Raw genomic sequence first — 15,238 nt, 5'->3', positions numbered from 1 at the left:
TGGCTTTTTTGTTTAATTTAATACAAGGTTTTTTAGAAAGACTTTTGTAGCTCTTTGGTATTCATACTGATCGCAAATTGTTTGTAAATCTATTTATTTTTTAATCTGCGGGGTGGTTTTTTTTTTCATGCGTTGGAAAAGTCTGTTTTTTATATCCTGATGGATTTGTCAAAATAAACACTTGCACAGAGAAAGGGTGGAGTGTGGGGACAGGGTAGGACTTGGAGGAGGCTCCTGCCCCTCAGGATCCATCTCGCCTAGGACAGCAGCTGAGTTTGCACCCTGGAGGTCAGCTGTTCTGAGACATAGAGTCATTAAGGGGGGGACAAGTGATCTAGGAAGGGCCCTGGGAGCCCAGATGTGGGATCTCACACTTTCTTGGGCACATTGGTGATGATGGGCTTGGGGCGGGTTTTGAAGAGGAGCTTGGTTTTGATGAGGGCGGTGACGGTGTAGCGGGCGTGCGGCCCTGCGGGCTGGGACTCGCCGGCTCCCTGCTTCACCAGGACGGCAAACGGCTTCTCCAGCTGCACCACCTTCCCGTAGAGGATGTGGTGGCCCACGATGAGCACGGGAATGCCCTGGGGACAAAAAGCAGAGATGGAGGGTGAGGACAAAGGGTGATGGCAAAGGGCGAGGGCTGCCGGGCTGTCGCGGCACACCCGGCAGGGGCTGCCTGACCTGGTGGGTGTAGTGCAGGTCTCCCAGGACGCTCCCTGCCAGCCCCCCGCTCTGCCGGGGCTCCACCTCGCCCTGCAGCTCCAGCAGCACCCACTGTGCCAGCCCGCCCGCACCGCCGCTGCGGGGAGAGAGGCGGCTGCACCAGCGGCTCCAGCGTCCCCGGGCAGGGATCAGCCCTCCCCCGGGGCCGAGATCAGCGCCCCGGGCAGGGATCAGCCCTCCCCCGGGGCTGCATGGCCCGCGGTGGCCTCACCTGGAGATGACGATCTGCACCATGCTCCGGGCCTGCAAAGCAGTGGCACAGACACAGTCAGCGCGGGGGGCACAGGGGAGGCGCTGCTGCGGGGGGATCTCCCGGGGCCGTCTCCGGCACCAGCGGGCTCCCTGTAACCAGCTGCCCGTCCCGGCCCCGCAGCGCCCCCATGCCCAGGCCCCCATACCCAGACTCCCTGACCCCGGGACCTACAGTCCCCCCATACCCAGACGCCGCCCAGCCCTGCAATCCCCCCTATGCCCGGGATCCCCCCCGGCCCCGTAGCCCTCCCCGGGCCGCCGCAGCGGAGCCGCGGGCGCTGGTGCCCTCCAGCGGCCTCGGGGGTGCGGGGCCGGGCCGGGACAGCCGAGTCACTCCGCGTGCCGGGCCCCTCCCGCCTCCCAGCGCCGGCCGCTCCCCGAGCCCCGGCCCGGCCCCGCGTTCCGCTCCCGCACCCGCGCCCGGGCCGGAGCCGCCGCCCAGCAGCGCCCGAATCTCCCGCCGCGCCGCTACTTCCGCTTCCGGCCGCGCCCCCTCCTCCCCCGCGCGCGGACCTCCGGTTCCGGGAGCGCCGCGCGCACGTGGGGGCAGCGCGGGGCGGGACCGGGACCAGGAGCGGGACCCGGACCGGAATGGGGGAGTTCGAGGTGCACCGGGTGCGTTTCTTCGGGCTGGTGCCGGCCGGGGTGCGCTGCCTGGCCTGGCAGCCCCGCTCCGCCCGCCTGGCCCTGGCCCGCACCGACGGCACCGTCGAGATCTACAACTTCACTGCCAACTATTTCCAGGAGAAGGTGAGGGGGCCGGACCGGGTTGGACCGGGCCGTACGGAGCTCTGCGGAGCCGTACCGGAGCGTACCGAGCCATACGGAACCGTACTGAGCAGTACCGGGTCACACCGTGCCGTACTAGGCTGTATCGGGTTGTACCGGGCTGTACGGAGCTGTACCGAGCCGTACCGGGTTGCACCGGGCCGGGCGGTGGGTAATGGGCATCTCTCCCTCGGCAGGTGATCCCCGGGCACGATGCCCGGTCGGTGGAAGCGCTGTGCTGGGCGGGGGCCGACCGGCTGTTCGGGGCTGGGCTCGGTGGGGCTGTCACCGAGTATGACCTGGCGCGGCTGAGCACGTCCTGCTCGGTGGACGGCGGCGGAGGGCCCATCTGGAGCATGGCGGCCAATGGCAGCGGCACCCGGCTGGTGGTGAGTCACCGGGACCGGGGGCTCTCCCAGCTCTGAGCTGGGGCAGCGGGGGGAGAGGGACCCCCGCCTCCCCGGGGCTGACCCCCGCCCTCCGGCAGATCGGCTGTGAGGATGGTTCCATTAAACTCTTCCAAGTCGTGCCTGGGGGCATCCAGTTTGAGCGGAACCTGGACAGGCGGAAAGGTGAGTCCGGGAGGGCTCGGTGCTGTGGTGGCAGCGTCCCTCTGTCCTTCTGGTCCATCCCTGCTGCCTGTCCTGCTGAATGGGCACATCTGGAGTGTCCCTCCCCGCAGGCCGCATCCTCTGTCTCTCCTGGCACCCGTCAGACTCTCATATAGCAGCTGGCTCCATCGACGTCCTCCGTGTGCTCGACGTCTGTTCAGGTACCTCGCACCCCAAGGGGTGTGCCTGGCCTGTCCCCTGCCCTGGGGACCCTCAGCATCGGCTGACCCTGTGCCTTGGGGGGTCCCCTTGCCACCCACAACCATGCTTCCCCCATCTCAGGCCAAACGGTGCAGCGGATCATGGTGAACTACCACGTGCAGAAGGTGCAGCACGAGTGCGTCGTCTGGAGCGTCGTCTTCCTCGCCAGCAGCACTATTGTCACCTCTGACTCCTTTGGGAGGGTGCAGTTCTGGGACTGGCAGCGGGGGACGCTGGTGGAGTCCCACACTGTCAGCACCTCCTCTGCCCTCTCGCTGGCTGTGTCAGAGGTAAGTAAGTCCCCTGAGCCCCCCAGCCCACCCAGGCAGCTGGGGGCCCATCTGGGCTGCTGTGTGCAGGGCCAGAGGCACTCGGGCAGGAGCAGGGCTGGGAGCGCGGCTGATGGTCTATCCTGCCTCCCAGTGCTGCCCCTTCCATCTTCCTACTCAGTGCCCACAAACCCCGTCCCCATTTCTGTCACCAGAAGGAGGACAGCATCATTGTGGGCACCTCCACCGGGGCCACTTACCAGCTCCAGCTGCTGCCGGTGCGGGTGGGCAGCCTGGAGAAGCGCTGGGTGCGGACGAAGCCCTTCCAGCATCACACCCACGACGTGCGAGCCGTGGTGCACAGCGGGACTGCTCTCATCTCTGGGGGTAGGGCCGGCCGCGGGCACGGGAAGGGCACAGGGTTCCCCCTGGTACCAGTTTGGCTGAGCTCTGCTTGGCTCCAGGCCTGGATGCGCAGCTGGTGATCCGCTCGCTGATGGAGAAGGTGCAGAAGAAGGGCTACGAGGCAGCGCTCCGCAAATTCACCTTCCCCCATGTGAGTGCCGCTCTGGGGGGCTCGTGCCTGGCGAGGCAGGCTGGCAGGGCTGGCTCGTCCTGTGAGAGAAGACTGGCCCTCCCTGCCCTGCCGGGTCCCCTCCCTGGCCCTGGCATGTCTGGAGACTCCTGCTGTGGAGCAGGCGAGGGGTGGGAAGTTGGCAGGCTCGTCTCACTGGTCCTGCTGGGTCTCCATCTCCAGGCTCCCATCCCATAGTACCCAAGTCCTTCTTTTCCCCACCCGGGAGCCTCTGGCACCCCAGGGCATTTTGGTTTGGGCCCAGCCCTGTCTCGTGGGCTGTGGGTTCACAACGGTTCTGCCCATTTCTGTATGCAGCGACGCCTCGTCTCCTGCGCCAGGAAAGCGCGGCTGCTCCTCTTCCAGTTCACCCAGCACCTGGAGCTCTGGAGACTTGGCTCCACCGACAAGACCGGTGAGTCTCACAGCCTGACCCGCACTGCCTGCAGGATTTCGGGCACAACCTGTCCTGCTGCAGGGCAGTGTGGGGTGGGTTCACCCTGGCCCCATCCTCCCCACAGCCACGCGTTTCCCAGCGCAGTGTGTGCCCAGGCAGCAGCTGCACGGCCAACGTGTGGCTGAGCCCATGGTTCAGTGGAGCTGGGCCAGGCCTGGGTCATTCAGCCTTGGGGAGGTTGGGGAATGGTCTGTGCTGCTCCTTGGGAATCCCAGCTGCTTGACGGGACCCATGAGGTTTCCCCACTGCCACTGATGAGCCGCATGGTTTTTGTCACTCCAGGAAAGGATGGTGAGGTCCTTCCCTTGCGCAGCATGCCTGAGCACCTCGTGCAGCTCAAGAGTAAGGTAGGGTTGAGCCGGGCTGAGGGCTGTCCCGGAGGGGTCAGGGCAGCCCCCACTCTCCCTCCGATGACTGAGCTGTGTGTGCTGCACTACCGGGAGGTCTCACAGCCCCACTCAGCCACTCTGTGTTCCAGGGGCCAGAGCACATCTACTGCAGCTGTGTCTCACCATGCGGCAGCTGGATCGCCTACTCCACTGCCTCCCGCTTCCACCTCTACCGCCTGCGGTACGACGGTGACAGCGTCAGTATTGCGAAGGTGAGGAGGGTGAGGGGCCGCCCCATGGCTGGGAGGGCTGGTGGGTGGCTGTGAGGGGCTGGCATGACCAGCATTGCTCGCAGGGAGCGATTGTGGCAGCAGTAGGTGGCTGCCAGCGCTGCTTCTCCCCCTCAAGGTCCCCAAAGTCCCCAAACTGCTCCTCCCAGCCTACCAGCTCCAGTTCGCCGCTGACTCGGGCAGCCTCTTCGTCGCCTCTGCTCAAGGCTCCATCCACATCCTCCAGTTGCTGGAGCCAGGGGGCTGCAAACACCTGCACACGCTGCGCCCGCCATCAGGTTCAAGCTGGGAGGTGCTGGGGGTCCCTGAGCTCTGAGTCCTGTCCCCCCTGCAGGTGCAGGGGGTGTGCAGGGCTGAGCCTGTCCCCCCCATCCTGCCCCGGGGCATGTGGGTCCTGCCCCTTGGCAGCCCCAACCCCATGTCTGTGCCACCCTTGTGGACTGGCACATGTGGAGGAGCCGGGGCACCTCAATCAGTGGGGGGACCTGGTCTGGATGTTCCTGGGGGATCTGGGGCTCGTGGCAGGCCTGAGCAGCCATTACAGCTGGTGGATGTTCCGCAGAGACCCCCGAGGCCGTTTACCTACTGGCAGTGAGTGCGGATGGGCGCTGGGTGGCTGCGGTGGGCGGGGACTGGGTGATCCACATCTACAGCCTGAAGTGCTTCAAGGTAGGGGTGGGGGCTGAGGGAGCAACCCCTCTGCCCTCCTGCCACAGGGCTGGGGAGGGTGGGCTCGGCGCCTCGGACCCCTCTCTGGGGCATTGCTGCGATCCCAGAGCAGGGCTGGGGGGTGTGAGGGAAGGGGGATTGGAGGTGGTACTGGTTGCTCCTGTCACAGTTCTATCCCCTCCTGCCCTTCAGCATCACTGCACAGTGCCCACCTACAGCTGTGCGGTGACAGCCCTTGCCATCCACCCTGTCACCAACAACCTTGTCATTGCCTACGCGGACCAGCAGGTAGGAGCAATCCCGGTTGAAGCCCCTGTGGTCCCAGTCCCTTCCCCACGGCTCTCCCTGGCCTCGGGGCTCCCCGGCCACATTGCCTGGCTTGTAATGATGCTGGGGAGGACTAAATCTCATCAGCCACCCCCTCTCCGACCTCTGCAGCTGTTTGAGTTCAGCATCCCTGAGCAGCAGTACACGGCCTGGAGCCGCATGGTGCAGAACTGCGGGCTGCACAGGCTCTGGCTGGAGAGGGACACACACATCACCCACATCACCTTCAACCCCAAGAACCCCTCGCACATCCTGCTCCACGACGTCTACATGTTTTGTGTCCTCGACAAGTCCCTGGTGAGTCTGTGTGCCTTGTTGGGAGGGCTGGGTTTGTGCCCAGGGTGTGTCCCCTGCCCATTCTAGCTGTTCCTGTCCCTGTGGCACTGAGCTGGCAGTGGTCCAGGTGGCACTGACATGTTCTGTGTGCTCTCCTGGCAGCCCTTGCCAGACAACAGTGCCCTTCTGCTGAACCAGAGCACCCTGAAGCAGCTCCCGGAGACGGCCCGGCAGCGGCAGCTCCACGCCTTCAAGATCTGCAAGAAGTTCCAGGTGGGTGATGGTGTCTCTGGGCACATGCCGTGGTGAGGAACAGGGTCTGGGGGGAGCCCTGCAGCCCCACGTGCTCCTGTGCCCAGTTGCTCCCAGTGCCAGGCACCTGAGCAGCAGAGCTGTCCCACACTGTCACAGTGCAGCCGTTGGCTGCGATCTTGTGGGCTCTGGTTACAGCTAAGCCAGAGCTGGCTGCTGGGTGGAGGGGGCCAGCGCCGCATGCTCATCTCCTGCCCTCCCTGCCCGCAGCCCCTGCTCTTTGCGGATCTGCTGGATGAGAACTGCCTGGTGGTGGTGGAGCGGCCCGTCATGGACATCAAGACCCAGCTGCCCCTGCCCGTCCAACAGAAGAAATTCGGCACCTGAGAGCAGAACCAGCTACTCTGGCTGCAGAAGCTGTGTGTGTAGGTTTCGGAAGGTGCTGTAGGAATAAACCCCGCTGTTCTGTACGGCTGCAGGCTCAGGGCTCATCCTTGTGCTGTGGGCCTCCCTGGTATTAGACAGCAGGTCAGGTTGCCACTGGCCTATACCCGAGGATGTGGCGTCTCGTAGGGTTCCCCATCCCGGGGCTGCGGGAACAAGGTGACACCCTGGATCTCCTGCTTGCTGACTGTTTTGCTGGGCAGCGTCAGGTCCTGCTTTGGGCTTCTCCAGCAGCTGGGGTGGTCGGTGAGCACCAGGGCTCTCTGTTGGGCAGGGGACTCCCATGACTCCCATCCCGGAGGGAGCTGGGCTCTGGACAGACAGACTGAGTGTCGTGGGGTTCCCCCGCCAAACCGCCTCTCTCAACACGTACAGCTCTGCAGCAGCACCTTCTCCTCCAGCCCTTCCAGTAACACCAGTACCCCATTTCCAGTTTGTGCTTGTGGGCTTCCTGGCGGGACTGGGGGACCCCTGTGCCTTGAGAGAGCAGAATTTGGGGGTTCCCCGTGTTTTCCTTCCCTCCGCACCCCAAAGGAGGGGGAAGGGGAAAATCCGGGGTCTAGTCCCCTAGAAATAAGGCGAGGAGCGCAGCTTTACCAAACGGAACTTTAGGCAGAGCCCGGGAAATGGAGAGCGGGGCGGGAAACAACGCGTGGGGCGGGGCTTCATGGCCCCTCCCTCCGGCGCGACCAATCGCAGCAGCGGCGGCGGACGGCCGCCGCTGCTGCGATTGGTCGCGCCGGAGGGAGGGGCGGAGTGTCCCAGCCCCCGCCTCATTCACAACGCGGAGCCTACCGCAGCGCGCCATGCGGGCGGGGGCGTGGCCATAGGGGCCACGCCCTCTCCCTCCCAGGCCCCGCCCCTTCTCCCGGTACGCGGCGGCGGCGGCAGCGGCATGGCCGTGTGGACTCGGGCGTGCAAAACGGGGCTGTTAGAGCTGCTGCTCCGGGAGCGCTGGGTGCGGGTGGCGGCGGAGTTGAGCGGCGAAGCGCTGAGCCTGACGGCGGAACCGGGAGGAGGAGGCGGAGGAGGAGGCGGCGGCGAAGCGGCGGCGGTGAACGGCGTGGTGAACGGCAACGCGGAGGCGGCGCCCGGTTGCGTGCGGAGAGTGCGGGTGGTGAAGGCGGAGGCGGGAGGGCTCGGTATAAGCATCAAGGGAGGTCGGGAGAACCGTATGCCGGTGCTCATCTCGCGTATCTTCCCGGGGCTGGCGGCGGAACGGAGCGGGGCGCTCCGGTTGGGCGACGCCATCCTTGCCGTTAACGGCGTCGATCTCCGGGATGCCACCCACGATCAAGCCGTCCAGGCGCTGAAGCGAGCCGGGAAGGAGGTCATCCTCGAAGGTACCGACTAACCCCACCCCCGGAGCCCCGGTGCTCCCTCTATCCTCTCCGGGTGTCCCCCAGCCCTACTACCGGCTCCCGCGACACCCCCCTGCCGCTGTCACCGGGCTCCCGGACCCCTTCTTGGTCCCCTTTTCCGGTTGCAGGACCCCACTCTCCCCATCCCGGACACAGTATGTGTGTGTTTATTCCCCCAAAACCCCCGATCCCAGTGCTGGATCTCGGTGTGCCCTCACCTGGCACAGGGACAGCAGTGTCCCCTCCCTGGCCAGGGTGCTCCTGCTTGTAGTGGGACAGGGACCCCTTCCAGCTGGGGACCAGGATAGGCCATATCTGCGGACTGTGTCCCCTGGGACAGAGAGGGAGTCCCCTGGCTATGGTGTCCCACATCTTTGGGGACAGAGCCCTGAGTGTGGCTGCTTTTGCCCCCTCCATGTCCTCAGGGAAGGCAGTGGCTCTCTGGGGGGTGGGTTTGGGATCTGCCCATGTCCCCGTGGGTTCTATGCCCGTGGTGCAGCTGGCTTGAGGCTGGCCCAGCGAAGCCACCGGCTCCTGCCCAACCTGTTCCCAGCTGCCTGACAAGCTCAGGCAGGACCTGCCATGCCCTGCGGCACGGGGCACGGGGCTGGTGCTGTGGGGCGCTGCGCCTTGGGCAGCCAGGAGGACATGAGTCCCCCGTGCTGAGAGTCAGGGTGGCCCACGCATGTCCATGGTACCACACACACTGTCCTTCTGTCCCAGTGAGGCTGCCTGTCTTCTGGTGTGTGGGGCTGCTCCACGGATGCAGCTGTGCCTGGCTAGACTGGGCTGGAGCCGGTGATGGGCGCTCCCACTCACCCACCTGCTCCTGGCACAAGGGTGCTGAGCTGACTCTTGCACAGCCATACTCAGCACAGGGTAGCTCTGTGCAGCTTGGCCATGGCTGGGGACTGCAGGGAACGAGGTGGAGTTATGGCATTGGGTTTGGTGTTTAAACACCCAGTGGGTCAGGGCCACCATCGCAGGCAGCGAGAGTCCTGGCAGGACTCTGTGCCGGATTCACCATCTTCTCCCGTGTCCTTCCTCCATCCTGCCTTGCACTGTTCGGCCGTTTGATCCTGTCCCACAGGAGCTCCAGCCCCGCAGCATTTGTCCCTTGCTTCCGTCACAGGCACGGGCACCGCAGCTGCCGCCCCTTCCCGTCCCATCCTGCTGGGGCTGTGGCTGTGGCAGGATCGGCTGGCTGGCATCCGTGGGCCCTGGAGATGAGCTGGGAGAGCTCAGCCCCATGTCCTGCCCTGTTTCTCTTTGCCAGCCCCTGGAGGTGCAACCATCTGAACTCCTGGGCAGATTCCGGGGCTTTGCTGGGGCCCTGGGCTGACCATGGTGCATGGGAGCCCCAGCCCTCCACCCATGGGGCTGACAGCCCCTGTGCTGGGCGCTGTGTTTGGCTGCAGGGACCTGCACCGGGCACCTTCCTCCCGGTGTGCCCAGAGACATCCGTTGAGCCCTGACAGGCAGGGGGAAGGGAGCCCTTCCGCATCTGTGGGGAGGCTGCGGGCAGAACCTCTGGCCGGCAGCACACAGGCTGGTGAGCGCTGGCGATGGGGAAGCATGACAGCAAGAACCGACCCATGTGCAACTGTGGGGAAACCTCTTGGTGTTTTCTTCCGTGTTTCTCTCCGGGTGCCGGTGGCAGGAGGGGGCTCTAGCCCTGATGACGGAGCAGTGCTGCCCGGGCGGAGCACAGTGGCTCAGTCCAGCGAGGCCGGCGCTGACCCGGCGTTGCTGTACAGGCAGAGCAGCCGTCCTGCGGCAGGCCAGGCAGGGGTGCAGGCAGCGGCTGGGCTTCCTTTGTGGTGAACACGTAGGCGGGCGAGAGCAGCTGTGCTGGGATGGTGTGTGCTGGGATGGTGTGTGCCGGGGTGGTGTGTGCTGGCCACTGTCTCACCAGCAGCAGCAGAGGTGGGTGCAGGTGCTGCCGTCCCGGTGCCAGTTTTGTGCCCGCTAGCACAGAGGGCTCCACAGTCCCACATGTGCTGCAGCTGTGTCCCCCCACAAGCAGGGAGCTGGCTGTGCTGCCATCCCCGCATCTGCTCGTGCTGGGTCCCTCCCTGTGGTGGCCGAGCTGGTGCAGCCAGCAGCAGTTGCCTCCAGGTCCCAGCCGCTGCTGAGAACCACCAGCCCTGCCAAGCCCACGCTCCTCTGGCAGCTCCTGGCACAGGGCTCGGGCTCCCACACCATCAGCTGCCTCCTCAACCTCTTGCCCTCCCGGCAAGCTCAGCCCTTGAGGAGGTGGTGGCCGTGCCCTGGCAGAGGTTGGCACTGGCATCGGAGGGTCACAGCACCGTGTGCTGGAGCCCTGCCAGGGGCTGGCTGGAGGGTACTGGGCTCCCAGCTGGTGCCGGAGGCAGCTGCCCACATCTGGCAGACAGCTGCCGAGTGGCCCCACGGCGGGAGCTGCCGCCCCTGCCAGCAGCACTGTCTGCCCTGCCTGGCCCGGCTGCAGGATTAGGGGTGCGCGGGGATGGCGGTAATCCTGGGATCAGCACGACGGGAGGCTAATATTAACTCGTTTGCTGCCCACAGCAAGGACAAGCGCCTCGTGGCAGCACGTCCCCGGTGCGCTGCTCGGCTCAGCAGATCAGGCGGGGGCTGGTCTGCCTGCCCACTGCCCGTCCTGCCCACTCCCCAGCCCTGCTCACATCTCCTGCCTGAACAGAGGTGCCTGCCCGCAGGGCTGGGGTGTCGGGCAGCAGAACGACCATCCGAGAACCAGACCTGGTCCCTGTCGCCACTGTCATTCCCCCTCTGGCAAAGCTCTGGCCGGTTGGCCGGCTTGGTCTGCTCCCATGGCGTGTGTGCCGGCCAGGGAGCTGGGGCGGGCAGGGGCCCTGGCTACCATCAGTGCTGGCAGCTCCCCTGGCCTCGTCCCCGCTCCAGCCGGCGGCTCGGTGGGTGCTCCCTGACATGGTGACAGCTGTGGTGTTCCCTGAGCATGGCAGCTGGCACTGGTGTGGCCGTGGTGGCATGTGGGCCGGCTGAGCCAGGCTCTGAGCGTCCTGCTCAGAGCTGGGGGGCTGCAGGGTGCCGGCGCCTCGCTGGGGCTGCACTGGGTGGTGCCGGGGGAGCTGCAGTCCGGGGGGAGTGGGAGCCGGTGGCTCCTTCCTTCCTGCCCAGCCTGGAGAGGAGCGTGGAGCCGGGATGTCCTGGCTGCAAACCCTCCTCCTCCTGCCGAGGCTGCTGGCAGGCGCGAGCGGCAGCCCGGGGTCATCGCACCGGCGGCGCCCACGGCGCTGGAAACTTGGCGTGTGCCGTGCTGGCAGCGCGGGGCTGGGGCGGGTCAGGATGGGCTGTGGGGTGACCTCCTGCCCGGCCCATTGTCCTGCGCCGTGTCACCTTCCTATGCCTGCGCCGGTGCTGGGGACGAGCCGCCAGTGCCTGTCCTTGGGACATCTCCGTCTCAGGGCAGGGTGGGACCCTCCGGGCCCTGTCCCCTCCCCATGGCAGTGGCACCCCTGTGGGGGATGGCAGGGTGTCCCCTGTCCCCTCTCTGTCCTCTGCCTGCAGCATGGGCTGGGGGCTGAGTTCAGTTCACGGGCTGTGCTGGTGGTGCTGGGGGGGTCTCATAACTCCCCAGGGCTGGACAAGACCCTGTGCCGGTGCATGCTGCGGGAGGACAAGACACCCCAGTGGTCTGAGCATCCTCATGGTGCGGGACTGTGGTTTGGGGGTGCAGAAGCCCTGCCCAGCCCTAACCTGCCCCCCTGCTCCCCACAGTGAAGTTCATGCGGGAGGTGACCCCCTACATCAAGAAGCCCTCGCTGGTGTCAGACCTGCCGTGGGAGGGGGCCCCCCCACAGTCACCCAGCCTGAGCAGCAGCGAGGACTCGGGCTCCCCCCAGCACCAGGGCCCCCGTGACCGCAAGGTGATCCCACTCAAGATGTGCTTCGCTGCCAGGAACCTCAGCATGCCCGACCTGGAGAACAGGTGAGTGACCCCCGCACCCCCAGCCCGCTAGTTGCTGCTGAGGGGGGACTCCGTGGAGCCCCCAGGTGGGGGCTGCCTCTCACCACGGCTGTCACCTCCTGTTTTCCTCCCTGAGCTGGGAAAGGAAAGTCCGTGGAGTTTGGCCAGGGCCAGGACTGTGCCTCCCCCATGGGGCTGGCAGCATCCCCAGCCTACAGCAAGGAGGGCCCTGCAAATCCCCCACCTTTGCCTGCTGGCACTGGGCTGCACCAGCAGCTCCCCAGCACGTCTGGAGCCCCAAACCAGCGCATCCAGTTTGCCAGGCTGGGCACGGGCACCACTGCCCTGGCCCCACCAGCGCCACGTCCCCTGGCAGGCTGATCGAGCTGCACTCGCCAGACAGCAGGAACACGCTGATCCTGCGCTGCAAGGACACGGCCACGGCCCACTCCTGGTTCACCGCGCTGCACGCCAACATCACCGCGCTGCTGCCTCAGGTCCTGGCCGAGCTCAACGCCATGCTGGGTGCCGGCGGGGCCGCGGCCGGCAGCCGGGAGGTGAAGCACATCGCCTGGCTGGCCGAGCAGGTACACGTTGCTGGGGATGTCGTGGTGCCTGGGATGTGACAAAAATGCTGTTCTGGGAACGGGCGCTGCCTGGTGTCATCCCCAGGGACAGTGCTGGTGGGGCTGCGGTTGCTGCTGGGGAGCCCTGACACTGACCGGGGCACCATGCTCAGCCGCCATCCCCTGCCCCAGCCAGCTGTGCCCTGGCAAAGGCGACGCTGCTGTGTCCTCGGCCCCCTCTCTTGTTGGGATTTCCCAGCCGGAGATGCTCATCACCCACTTGCTTTTCTGCCAATTCACTGCCCAACAGCCACAGCCTGCCTGGGCACCACCGTGAGCTCGGCTCCAGGGGCTGCCCATGGTCCGGCTTTCTAGGCTGGCTGCTCTTGGTAGCGCCGTGTGTGGCTTTACATGGTCACTGCCACAAGCCCGGCAATGTGAAGTCACTGGTGTGGGGCCACCCTGGCTGTGGGCGCAGGAGTGAGGTGCTGGGCAGCAGCGAGTGCCAGCACCCCCGGTGCCCCTCACCATCTCTCTACCACCCCTGGTGCCCCGCACCGTCTCTTCAAGGCACGTCTGGACGGCGGGCGGCAGCAGTGGCGGCCGGTGCTGATGGCAGTGACAGAGAAGGACCTGCTGCTGTATGATGCCGTGCCCTGGACCCGGGACGCCTGGGCCTCCCCCTGCCACAGCTACCCGCTGGTGGCAACCAGGTGGGCTGGGGGGCTGGATCTGTCCCTGTGTCCCTGGGGACAGGCCCCCCTTGGCCACATCCAGCCCTTCTACTGGTGCATTGGCTCTTGCCGGAGCCAGGGGTAGACCCCAAAATACTGATGGGCAAGGGATGGGGTAGTGCTGCTGCTGCACTCCTGACCTCCCCCTTCTTCTGTTTCGCCCCCAGGCTCGTCCACTCAGGCTCGGGCCACCGCTCGCCCACCCTGGGCTCGGAGCTGACCTTCGCCACGCGGACAGGCTCTCGCCAGGGCGTGGAGATGCACGTGTTTCGTGTGGAGACCCACCGGGACCTCTCCTGCTGGACACGAGTCCTCGTCCAGGGCTGCCACGCTGCCGCCGAGCTCATCAAGGAGGTGACAGTGGGTGAGTGCGGCGGAGGGGACCCTGGGGCTCCCCCTTTCACCCCAGGGCTCTGGGTGCAACAGGACCCGGGCAGCTCAGGGGGACCTCTGCCTTGGGGGTGTCAGGGGCAGGGGGCGGGCAGGGGGCTGCAGCTGCCGGTGCCAGGGGCTGAGGGTGCTGGTGCCGCAGGCTGCACGCTAGCGGGGCAGGGGGTGCAGCTCTGCCTCCACTACGAGGGCGGCTTCACCATCAGCCGGGAGGAGCCAGGCGGCAGTGCCATCCTCTTCCGCTACCCCTACGAGAGGCTGAAGATGTCGGCGGATGACGGCATCAGGACCCTCTACCTGGACTTCGGGGGCCCCGAGGGGGAGCTGGTGAGGAGGGGGCAGCCGGGCTCACCTCCTGACTCGGGGGGGCTTCCTCCAGGGCTGGCTCCTGCTTCCCCCATCCCTGCAGCATCCCGGCTGCCTTGATCCCCTACCCACCGGGTACCGCTGGTGGGAGCTCCCAGTCTCAGCTGTGAGTGCCCCCCATGGGGTCTGGTGTGCCGGTGGGGGGCTGACACCACTCTCCATTTCCCCCCAGGCACTGGACCTGCACTCCTGCCCCAAGCCCATCGTCTTTGTCCTGCACACCTTCCTCTCAGCCAAAGTCACTCGCATGGGGCTGCTGGCATAGGTGGTCCCTGCCTGCCCCCCCCGTCACAAACCAGCCAGTGAAAGTGGAGGGACCCCCAGCCCTCCTGCCCCACCAGTGCCTTGCTGGGGCCGGGACTCGCCGCCCCGAGAGCCACCAGGGCTGTGGCAGGACGACTGACTGGGGGGAGCCCCTCCAGCTACATGGCAGCACTCCCAGCCCCCCAGTGCCCCCCGGGCACAGACACCAGCTTTAATCCCCCCGGGCCTGAAGCCATTGCTGATCTCACCACTTGTGCCTTGGAGTGGGGCCAGCCCACCGCCCCCACCCCCCCCTGCCTGGGGGACTCCCCGGTGCTCCCTGCACTGTTCTGGGGGAGCCTCCCCTGCCTTGGGGCTCCCCCTGAGGGGTCACATTGTCCCTGCATGGGCTGGAGCCCCCATTGCTGCAGCACGGGGTCCTCTTGCCCCACTTAGGCTGGGGCACACACACTTGTCTTACTGGGGACACTCAGGGGTACAAAAGGGGTTGATCCCCCCCTCACTGCCAGCAGGGCAGGGTGTGGCAGTGACCCCCAAACCTCCCAAAGCCAGAAAACTGAAGCTGAGTCTCTGCTATGCTGGGCAGAGGGGCTGGGGCTGCCTGGGCCCAACCGGGGGGCCCCCCCCAAAGCTGTGCTGACCCCATGGCCCCCCCACACCCTGCAGCCTGGGCCCCCCTGTCCGGGAGCTGCTGTGCAGGTCCAGCCCCCGCTGCCGGGGGTCGCAGGCCCCTGCAGGTTTGGGGCAGGATGTGTAGACTGATGCACTTTCGCTTTTTGTACTTTTCGTCTCCCTGGGGCGGCAGCTCCCTCACCCCGGGGTGCTGGGGGAGCCCTGGGTGTGGTGCAAGCAGGACCCCCAGGGCCCCCCTCCCGGCTGAGACTCCGTTACCCTCAGCCAACTTCTGCTGCACGTCTTTCTGCTTCTCAGGGGCTGTGCTGGCCCGGGGCCATGGGGTGCTGGGGGTGCCAGCCCCCAGCCTGGGGTTGGGACTTGCACACAAGCACTACAGGTCCCGGCCCCCCCGCCGCGGGCACCGCACGCTCCTTCTATTTTTGTATTCTTTGTAAATCGCTATTTATATCAGATTGCCTTTTCTGGGGGCTCCGAGTCTCACTCTGGGGGTGCTGGGGTTGCAGCAGCGGGTGCCTGGGCGGGCTGCAGGTGTCAGAGTGTGGGTGTCG

General features: G+C 66.2%; 3 protein-coding genes across 5 annotated transcripts; 2 read left to right on the top strand and 1 right to left on the bottom strand.

Annotated features, from left to right (window-relative positions):
• On the bottom strand, window positions 1-1,477 carry CHTF8 (chromosome transmission fidelity factor 8). 2 transcript variants are annotated; one of them, XM_082062384.1, is made up of 4 exons: window positions 1,390-1,477; window positions 935-966; window positions 682-799; window positions 1-581 (listed from the first exon to the last, which is right to left on the bottom strand). In XM_082062384.1, the coding sequence occupies exons 2-4, from the start codon at window positions 955-957 to the stop codon at window positions 369-371; spliced, it is 354 nt and encodes a 117-aa protein (XP_081918510.1). In that variant the 5' UTR covers window positions 958-966; window positions 1,390-1,477; the 3' UTR covers window positions 1-368. The 2 variants fall into 2 exon arrangements, with proteins under 2 accessions (XP_081918510.1, XP_081918511.1); XM_082062385.1 differs by lacking the exon at window positions 1,390-1,477 and having other exon boundaries at window positions 935-984.
• UTP4 (UTP4 small subunit processome component) lies at window positions 1,464-6,463 on the top strand. Its single transcript, XM_082062382.1, has 16 exons — window positions 1,464-1,725; window positions 1,941-2,132; window positions 2,231-2,315; window positions 2,426-2,515; window positions 2,637-2,845; window positions 3,040-3,211; window positions 3,289-3,380; window positions 3,717-3,813; window positions 4,138-4,202; window positions 4,334-4,456; window positions 4,593-4,752; window positions 5,037-5,143; window positions 5,336-5,431; window positions 5,582-5,767; window positions 5,909-6,019; window positions 6,269-6,463. The coding sequence occupies exons 1-16, from the start codon at window positions 1,567-1,569 to the stop codon at window positions 6,383-6,385; spliced, it is 2,061 nt and encodes a 686-aa protein (XP_081918508.1). The 5' UTR covers window positions 1,464-1,566; the 3' UTR covers window positions 6,386-6,463.
• Window positions 6,464-7,319: 856 nt separating this feature from the next.
• SNTB2 (syntrophin beta 2) lies at window positions 7,320-15,152 on the top strand. 2 transcript variants are annotated; one of them, XM_082062383.1, is made up of 7 exons: window positions 7,320-7,785; window positions 11,545-11,755; window positions 12,111-12,321; window positions 12,871-13,013; window positions 13,202-13,398; window positions 13,567-13,751; window positions 13,963-15,152. In XM_082062383.1, exons 1-7 carry the CDS (start codon window positions 7,338-7,340, stop codon window positions 14,053-14,055), a joined length of 1,488 nt encoding a protein of 495 aa, XP_081918509.1. In that variant the 5' UTR covers window positions 7,320-7,337; the 3' UTR covers window positions 14,056-15,152. The 2 variants fall into 2 exon arrangements, 1 of the variants encoding a protein (XP_081918509.1); XR_014185060.1 differs by having other exon boundaries at window positions 7,335-7,785; window positions 13,631-13,751.
• The last annotated feature ends 86 nt before the right edge of the window (window positions 15,153-15,238 follow it).

Source organism: Streptopelia decaocto (assembly GCF_964273445.1).
Source record: "Streptopelia decaocto genome assembly, chromosome: 11".
NCBI lineage: Eukaryota > Metazoa > Chordata > Aves > Columbiformes > Columbidae > Streptopelia > Streptopelia decaocto.
This window is presented reverse-complemented; position numbering and strand designations above follow the sequence as displayed.

Coding starts and splice junctions, on each gene's coding strand:
- UTP4 (XM_082062382.1), top strand. CDS start 1,567: ATGGGGGAGTTCGAGGTGCACCGGGTGCGTTTCTTCGGGCTGGTGCCG. Junction 2,516..2,636: donor TGTGCTCGACGTCTGTTCAG/GTACCTCGCACC, acceptor CCCCCATCTCAG/GCCAAACGGTGCAGCGGATC. Junction 4,457..4,592: donor ACAGCGTCAGTATTGCGAAG/GTGAGGAGGGTG, acceptor CTCCCCCTCAAG/GTCCCCAAAGTCCCCAAACT.
- CHTF8 (XM_082062384.1), bottom strand. CDS start 957: ATGGTGCAGATCGTCATCTCCAG. Junction 800..934: donor GTGCAGATCGTCATCTCCAG/GTGAGGCCACCG, acceptor CTCTCCCCGCAG/CGGCGGTGCGGGCGGGCTGG. Junction 582..681: donor ACCTGCACTACACCCACCAG/GTCAGGCAGCCC, acceptor TTTTGTCCCCAG/GGCATTCCCGTGCTCATCGT.
- SNTB2 (XM_082062383.1), top strand. CDS start 7,338: ATGGCCGTGTGGACTCGGGCGTGCAAAACGGGGCTGTTAGAGCTGCTG. Junction 12,322..12,870: donor TCGCCTGGCTGGCCGAGCAG/GTACACGTTGCT, acceptor CGTCTCTTCAAG/GCACGTCTGGACGGCGGGCG. Junction 13,399..13,566: donor CATCAAGGAGGTGACAGTGG/GTGAGTGCGGCG, acceptor CTGGTGCCGCAG/GCTGCACGCTAGCGGGGCAG.